Source organism: Gekko japonicus, unplaced genomic scaffold, assembly GCF_001447785.1.
Source record: "Gekko japonicus isolate JY-2015 unplaced genomic scaffold, Gekko_japonicus_V1.1 scaffold1496, whole genome shotgun sequence".
Lineage (NCBI taxonomy): Eukaryota > Metazoa > Chordata > Lepidosauria > Squamata > Gekkonidae > Gekko > Gekko japonicus.
The window spans coordinates 267518-276676 of record NW_015172600.1 but is presented as its reverse complement, the minus strand read 5'-3'; the positions used below and the strand labels follow the sequence as shown (position 1 = coordinate 276676).

Sequence of the window (9159 nt, the reverse complement as noted above, 5' to 3'; positions counted from 1 at the left end):
TTATGTGCTGGTAGCTTGAAAATCTTTCTCTGCATCTGAAACTGGAAGGAAGATCTCAGGGGTGGGATGGGGCCCTTTTTAATAGCAGCCGTTCTGCTAGTGTCACTGTGATATATAGGGTAAATATGAGAGTTGAAAAGATCTCTCTCTCCCTCACACACCCCCCCCCCAGCACCCCTGCTAAGACAGATCAAGACACCTTTGCTTGGTGCTTCACATTCTGGCGTGTAATGCAAAGGTGGTTTGATATCTTTATCCCTAGTGCTACTGAATGGTCTGGTATCAACATAGGATCAGTGTGACCATAAAAAGAAAGTTTCAAATCGCCTTTTATAGTTCTGTAATAGAAATCAAGTGTTTTAAAGTACTAATAACTTAACTCTTAAGTTCTCCAAATATTCTTCAAATATTTCATATAATAGCAATCTAATATCGACTTTTTCTATAAATATTTTGCATTGTATACATATAAATGGCCACTGGATGACCTGCATGGAAAACACCCTTGATGAAATCATCATTAATCTAAACTGAAAGCACTATTTTATATGAATTGACAGCACTACATATAAAAGAACATAGCTCTTTACAGAAAAGATAACAGTGGTGTAACAGGAGATCCTCTTTGAACAGAACTCACATTTACAACATACCATGTCTCAACAATAGAAGAATTAGAGAACAGAACTGGAAGCAGAATCCTTTCAATAAAACAATCCTACATAGGCAAAGCTCTGCACAATACTTAAATTCTGCCAAAATAATTACAGAAACACTGGAATTAATGAATTCATACCAGCCAGTCCCACAACACTGATGGACCATATGGACAAAAATGGCTGGCCATAAATCTTCATAGGGACTGATATCAAAGTGGTACCTGTCATAAAAATAAAATTAGTTGTAACAAGACACTTGCATGCATATTGATACTTATGAATACAGAATTACTTCTGTTGCAAATAAATTCATACTGCTGCAATTAAAAAAATGCATTTATATCTGATTAATTCCTGTTTGAGAATCTGAGCAAGTCTGTTAACGAGAGGATGTTCTGGAGGCCATTCATTCACAGGGTTACAAAAAGTCAAAAGGAATTTGATAGAACACACACACAATTCCTGCTTCTTGACCTGTCCAAGTTATCACCTGGCATAGTAGTTAGAACACTGGACTAGGATTTGGGACACCCAGGTTTAAATCCCTACTCTGCCATGGAAGCTTTCTGGGCCAGTCACACATACTTAGCCAACCCTACCCCACAGGGTTGTTGTGAGGATAAATGAAGGACAGAATGACGATTTGAGCTGCTTTGGATCCCCATTAGGGAGAAAGGCAGAGCATGCATAAATAAATAAATTTAGGCTGCTTCCAGAACATCAACATGGGCTTTATGCGCTCTCTCCAATAGAACGCATAAAGCAGTTCAAAACTCTGATGGCCTGGGTCAAGAAATGTTCACTGCACTTTGCCTTGAGGAGAAATGGCAAACAAGTTTGAGCATTTTCTGTCATCTTCCTGCTGAGTGTGATAGAAGTCTTATGTGCTGGTAGCTTGAAAATCTTTCTCTGCATCTGAAACTGGAAGGAAGATCTCAGGGGTGGGATGGGGCCCTTTTTAATAGCAGCCGTTCTGCTAGTGTCACTGTGATATATAGGGTAAATATGAGAGTTGAAAAGATCTCTCTCTCCCTCACACACCCCAGCACCACTGCTAAGACAGATCAAGACACCTTTGCTTGGTGCTTCACATTCTGGCGTGTAATGCAAAGGTGGTTTGATATCTTTATCCCTGGTGCTACTGAACGGTCTGGTATCAACATAGGATCAGTGTGACCATAAAAAGAAAGTTTCAAATCACCTTTTATAGTTCTGTAATAGAAATCAAGTGTTTTAAAGTACTAATAACTTAACTCTTAAAACCATTCTCCAAATATTTCATATAATAGCAATCTAATATCGACTTTTTCTATAAATATTCTTCATTGTATACATAAAAATGGCCACTGGATGACCTGCATGGAAAACACCCTTGATGAAATCATCATTAATCTAAACTGAAAGCACTATTTTATATGAATTGACAGCACTACATATAAAAGATCATAGCTCTTTACAGAAAGGATAACAGTGGTGTAACAGGAGATCCTCTTTGAACAGAACTCACATTTACAACATACCATGTCTCAACAATAGAAGAATTAGAGAACAGAACTGGAAGCAGAATCCTTTCAATAAAACAATCCTACATAGACAAAGCTCTGCACAACAGTTAAATTCTGCCAAAATAATTACAGAAACACTGGAATTAATGAATTCATACCAGCCAGTCCCACAACACTGATGGACCATATGGACAAAAATGGCTGGCCATAAATCTTCATAGGGACTGATATCAAAGTGGTACCTGTCATAAAAATAAAATTAGTTGTAACAAGACACTTGCATGCATATTGATACTTATGAATACAGAATTACTTCTGTTGCAAATAAATTCATACTGCTGCAATAAAAAATTGCATTTATATCTGATTAATTCCTGTTTGAGAATCTGAGCAAGTCTGTTAACAAGAGGATGTTCTGGAGGCCATTAATTCACAGGGTTACAAAAAGTCAAAAGCAATTTGATAGCACTTAACACACACACACAATTCCGGCTTCTTGACCTGTCCAAGTTATCGCCTGTGTGGCGTAGTAGTTAGAACACTGGACTACGATCTGGGACACCCAGGTCTAAATCCCCACTCTGCCATGGAAGCTTTCTGGGCCAGTCACACATACGTAGCCTACGCTACCCCACAGGGTTGTTGTTAGGATAAATGAAGGACAGAATGACGATTTGAGCTGCTTTGGGTCCCCATTAGGGAGAAAGGCAGAGCATGCATGCATGCATAAATAAATAAATAAATAAATTTAGGCTGCTTCCAGAACATCAACATGGGCTTTATGCGCTCTCTCCAATAGAACGCATAAGGCAGTTAAAACTCTGATGGCCTGGGTCAAGAAATGTTCACTACACTTTGCCTTGAGGAGAAATGGCAAACAAGTTTGAGCATTTTCTATCATCTTCCCCATACATTGAAAAGTTCTGCTATTTACCAGCGTGACTGCGCTGCACTTCAGTTTTTTACTTCCTTTTTCTAAATACTTCAGTAGTTATTTAATCTCTTGCCTTTCTTTCAGTGCAGGGTATTCTTGACAAAGTTAGCCATGTAAGTATTTGTCTTCATTCATTTTACTATATGGCTGTCACTGAGGTTAAGGTGAAGAATTCTACAGTATGATTCATTCTACAGTCTTCTTATTAGCTTCTTTAACTTCATCACCATAAGTGGGTAGTGGGGGGAGAAGAGGGACTATATAACCTTTCCCCCCTATTTTCCCACTGAAAGCTGTCACCTCTAAGATGCTTCAATGTATGTTTATCCATATTTTTCCTGGTGGCACCAAAACCAGATACAAGGAGGGCTTGATTTTCAGTTCAGGAAAACAATATAAGAGAAAAAAGTTAAACTCCCCTTCTCTTCCACTTTACAATGCAGTTTGAGCATCTGTACTACATAAAACAAAACATCTACAAAAAGGAACCATTCACAGCATGTTGTTCTGCTTTAAGTCCAGCATTTATAACTGAGTGATTTGTTACTGAACTTATTTGATATGCAGTTTGCTATTAAATCTCTTGGAAGAAATAATTTGTCTTGCAGAAGGTGCCTTAATGTCTTGCAGTTATCAGCTGAAGCAGAAGGGTTATCTCCGTACCAACTGCCAGAACTTGGAACTCCAGGCTCCTGGTAGCAGGAGCAAAGAAATCCCCATGTGGAATATTCCGAGAAAGAAAATTCATGAGGGGGGGGAACCCTTTTAAGGATCTGAAGAACTATACTGACTGTAGGAAATGCAAGACTGACCTTTGGAAGCCTGCATACTTAATTAGAGTAAAGGAGGGGAACGATAACATTGATGATAGTGAAATGAACTCAAGAGGATGACAAATCTGATTACCATCTAAGGAGTAATGATTTTTAAATAAAAAACAAAAGAACACAATCCAAACATTCTATATTGTATTTTATCTCTTCATTCAATATTACATTTTCCTGTCAACATCCATAACCTCATGCTGAGGCTCAGAATAGTGGAGCTGCTTGTCTTTTTATTATTAATTGCTCCTGCATCATAACCATTTGCAGCAGGTGTTCTGTTTCCCTTTCACTGAATTCGATAAAATATTAGGGTATGTTGGATACTCTGCACTGCACAGTCCATCTGTCAGATCAGAAATCAGCAATTCTGCTTATACAAATGATTAAGTGCATTTTCAAGATCTTTTCTTATATTGGAAAAGAAAGCTAATCATATCTATAAATGAAAATAATTTTTGCTGAAAATGTAACATATGTATCTTTTAATATCAACTTGCTGGAACCTTAAAATGAATGGGAACCTGCCTATTAGCGGCTGAAACTGTTAGTGACTTTCACCTGCCACCCCCAGAATGGAGAACTCTCTTCCTCAAGAAGCAAGTTGGTACCATCTTTGCAGCACTTCTGGAGAAATCTGAAGAGTTTTCTGCAATTTTTGAACTGGCGTACTATCTGAGCGCCCTATGGTTGTTTTAGGATATTTCAAATAATTCAATTTTTAGAAATTATTACTGTGAGCCAAGCAAAGAGAGCTACTTGGGGCCAGAAGGTGGCAGAAGAATCTAATCAATTAATTACTGCCAAGTACAGGCAGGCATTGTGAAAATATTCTGAAAGTGTATCTACTTGAAAGCCTAGTTTCCCCAACTGAGTTTCCTGCATTGGGAAAATACCAGACTATGAAACATATGGGCTGGGGGAATAGTGAAAGGAGCATTAGAAAGAGGACTTTAGGGAAGGAAGTGGAAGGCGTCAATTGTGGGACTACACTACAGTGGGATTGTCTGATAATGGCAACAGTTATGATATTGTTAGTGTTCATGAAAACTAATTTAAAGCTTGTTGAGAGGAGGCACAAAAAATGTCAAAGAAATAAAGAAATAAAAGTAATTTACTCTTGTATCAAAAAAGACTGAATCAAAACTTACAGTTCAATTTCTTGGTTGATATTTAATGGGAGTACACAGTCCATGAGGTTTTTCCATTCTTCTGCTGTACAAACACTGTGATAGGAAAGTTTCTCCATAGTTACACGGTAAATGCACTCTGAATGGCGAATTCTGTGGTACATCTAAAATAAAAGATTTTTTTTTTTAATATGAGACACAGCCATGTCCATCTTCCCTTAAAGTAAAAAATATTGGTTTGCAAATCAGAACAATTTTGAAAGTAGAATAGTATTTTCAAAAGAGATAGTATATTGATTTGGTTACTATGACAATATGAGCATTTACTATGAAGAAAGTAAAAACATTATTTTAAACTTTAACCCCATTACAGACAAAATAAGCATAATTTTTGTCACTTCCTAATATAAAATTGTTCCAATCAAATTTGTATAACTGATTAAACAAATATGATAATTAATAGTAAAATTAACAGATCCAAATTTGTTGTTAATAATTTATACAACAATATAAACATATGTTATAAACATGAAAACATTTCTTTATCTTTCATTAGCTGTCTTTGTGGAGCAAAACTTACATTAGCGCAGTGTAAGGCTAAAGCACAAAAGACAGCAAACATTTTAAAGTTGTTCTCATCTGTTTTAGAGAAGGCACTTCCACTCAGTTTGTTCACCATTTGTACAACGCCTATCACACTTCCTCGGCTCACAATGGGCATGCATAAAATGTTTCTGGTGGTGTAACCTGTGTAGACGTCTACTTCTCTGAGAATTGAAAGGAAAAGAAAATAATTGTCAGCAAGCTGCCAAAGAACTCTGTGTAATGTATGAGCTTCACATGTGTTGTCCCCCCCCCCTCCCTAGCGACACACAACTGCGCAGGCTTACTGGTATGATGAAACGCACATCTGCTTGTCTCATGCATTCCTTTCTATGAACGCTAGTACAGCTTTGAACTATGGTAATCAGCAAGGTCACAGGTGCGGGGAAGAGTCGGCTTCGCTTAGTCTATAATGAGCTAGAGTGTGAGAAGAGCTTAATTGTTTATCTTTTGGGAACCGTTGATTCTCAGGCTCTGGGTGAGAATATGATAGCCCACTCACGCGAGCAGGAACCAAGTCCATTGGTTATTGTCATTATGAACCTGCTTTATTATCCTTTGCCCCAACCGTTCTAGTTATTCCAAACAGTGAACTTGCTCCAGTTTCTTCATGGCTTCAATAAATATTACTTTGCTACAAATGTGTATTTGATTGACAGCTGTGGATTCGGACAATAATGAGTAGACATCTGTTCCACAGATCTAAACTTTTTCAATCTCTTGACATGTGACTGTCTAATAATTCTTTGTGATTTTTATAGTGCTTTCAGTGTTCAATGTATTTTTACAATCCTTGTAACAACCCTTCAAGGCTGGTAAATTCTGTTATTCCTGTATTACAAACAGCAGCTTAGACTAGGGTTGCCAGGTTGACTTATTCTGCCAGCAGGGGCTGTGAGACAGCTTTCTGGGAGTGGGGTGGGTGGGGCAGCAACATCACACAGAAGTCATCACACCAGGAATGTCGTGCGGCAATGCTCTACCATTTTGGGCAAAACTCTATGGTAGAGAGAACACTGCCATGTGACGTCGTCCCCAGAGTGATAATGTCACTTCCATGTGATGTCATTGCATCGGCAATGTTGCTGCATGAGGAGGTGTGGCTGAGAAGGAGAGAATGGCAGAGGGAACTGTGGCACCATGCAACCAGGCCACAGTTTTCCTAGGTAGAGGCTGCTGGGTGTGGGGAGGAGGAAAGCTTAAGACAGAGGAGCAGAAAAAGGCAGATCAGCTGCTGGGTGAGGAGATAAGGTTGCCAACTCCAGGTTCGGAAATTCCTGGAGATTTGGGGGTGGGGCCTGGGGGAGGTTGAAGGGAGAAGAAGCCTCAGAAGGGCATAATGCCATAGATGCCACCCTTCAAAGCAGCCATTTCCTTCTGGCGAATAGGATTACCAACCTCCAAGTAGGGGCTGGAGATCATTTAAAATTTCAGTTGGGCTCCAGATGACAGAGACCAGTTCCTCTGGAGAAAATGGCTGCTTTGAAAGGTGGAGTCTATGGCATTATAACCTGCTGAGGTTGCTTCCCGCCCTGAACCTTACCCTCTCAAGGCTCCACTCCTAAAGCTCCAGGAATTTCCCAACCTGGAGCTGGCAACCCTAATGGGAGCTGATTTCTATAGTAGGGAGATCCATTGTGGTTCCTACAGAGCTGCTGCTGCCTCTGCTGCTGTGGAGGGGGGGAAGCAGGAGGGAGGCCAGGAGAGTGATGGGCAGAAAAAGAGAGTGATGGGGTGGGGGCCAGAACGTGAGAGAAAGAGTGATGATGTGGGGAGGCAGAAAAAGAGAGAGGGATGGAGTGGGGGGGCAGATTGAGAAATGAAGTGACAGGCATGGAGGAGAGAAAGTAAGAAAAGGGGTAGCAGGAGGGAGAAAGAATGTGAGAGAAGGGGAGGAAGCAAAAGTGGGGGAATGGGATAGCTGCTCCTGCAGGTTCCTTTGGTGTCTCCACTTGTTATCTATAATGGACAACAGTTTTATTTTCTAAGGCACCTGTGTCTAGCAGTAATGCTTAGGGAGCAACAACAAAACAGATTAATATCCACCTCAGAAACAGCTTCATTATGTGCAACATGGAGCATTTTACCAATGAAGTCTACCCTAATGCTGGGGAGAATATGTCTTCCCTGGTAAATGTGTGTTTCTTCTTGTAGGAAGAAATGCAAGTTGTAAAGTAACATTGGAATAATACAAAAAACACTACTAGCTGCCTTTACTTACTACATTTCTAACTGTAACCTACCAAGTTCATACCTGTTGAAGCGTGGATCTGCGTAGGCATCAGGAATGTTGAGAACTTCACCTGTTCTTGCTACTTGACCAGCAATTCCTTTTTCAATAGAAAATCTGTACATAATGAAAAGAGGTATGCATGTATTGAAGTAATTTTCTTATATCAAAAAGGCTATACAATGATCTACCAAAGACTAGAATGGACATAGTTCTTTTATTTATTTACTTCAATGACATTCCCCTTTCTCCCTACCTGAGACCTAAAGCAGCTTACAGCATTCTTTTCTCTTTCATTTTTACCTCACAATAACTCTGCAATGTAGGTTAGGCTGCGAATGTGTGACTGCCTTTAGGTCATCCAGCAAGCTTCCTGGTAGAGTAGGGATTCAAACATGGGTCCCCATATTCTAGACTGACATACTAACCATCACACAATGCTGGCTCTACTACTCTTATCAGAACTTTATCACAGAAACGTGCTTTGAAAGACAGAAAGTCTGAGAATAATATAGATTACTGTGCACATGCAAATGTGTAAATCTCTCCTATATTATAATCCTGCTTTGGGGTGGCAAGATTCTATGCTCCCCCTCAGCCATTGGCCCATCAGCTGCCACTCAAGAGTACTCGCGTGTCATTGGCCGGGTGCTAGGTCTGCTCCTCTTCCCTGCCCACTCCCCCTTCTGCCACTGTGCCCTGAGAGAATTACTGGCAAACAGCTTTCTCTCTTGATGAAGACGCTTTTCCTGTGTGGGACTAACTCTTCCCTCCGTGGCTGTTGGTAGGTGTCACAAAATGGCAGTTACCTGTGACTGTAAGATGGCTGTGGTTCTTTGTTTAAAATGTTTCCCCATAAGGTTTAATTGAGCTGTAGTTCCAGAGAGGGGCCTGCAGGGGTATCACTCACTAGGTTGAATGGCACTTCCTAATCTGCTGGCCTGCAGTTCCCAGCTGCCCCAAGGCCAAAAAGTGTGGGAAAACAGGGACTGTCCCAAGGCAGTCTTCGTCCCTGGGAGGCAGCAGAAATTCAGCCACTCCACAGTCGACTGGACTGGGGAATAAATGGAAGTTTCCCTGCTCTCTTGGGCAAGAGAGAGAGGCTGAAGTACATAAGAACATAAGAGACACCAATGTTGGATCAGGCCAAAGGCCCATCTAGTCCAACACTCTGTCACACAGTGGCCAAAAATACCAGGTGCCATCAGGAGGTCCACCAGTGGGGCCAGGACATTAGAAGCCCTCCCACGGTTGGCCCCCAAGCACCAAGAAGA

At 40.4% G+C, this 9159-nt stretch overlaps 1 protein-coding gene across 1 annotated transcript in view; it reads right to left on the bottom strand.

The window, feature by feature from the left end:
• Positions 1-9159, bottom strand: part of PDE10A (phosphodiesterase 10A) — a 158784-nt gene that overhangs the window by 31927 nt on the left and 117698 nt on the right. Inside the window, exons 13-16 of the mRNA XM_015421576.1 lie at positions 7910-8002; positions 5633-5819; positions 5074-5216; positions 2323-2406 (exon numbers count right to left, since the gene is read on the bottom strand). Of these exons, the coding sequence (XP_015277062.1) occupies positions 2323-2406; positions 5074-5216; positions 5633-5819; positions 7910-8002 (507 nt within the window). The remainder of the gene's footprint in view (positions 1-2322; positions 2407-5073; positions 5217-5632; positions 5820-7909; positions 8003-9159) is intronic.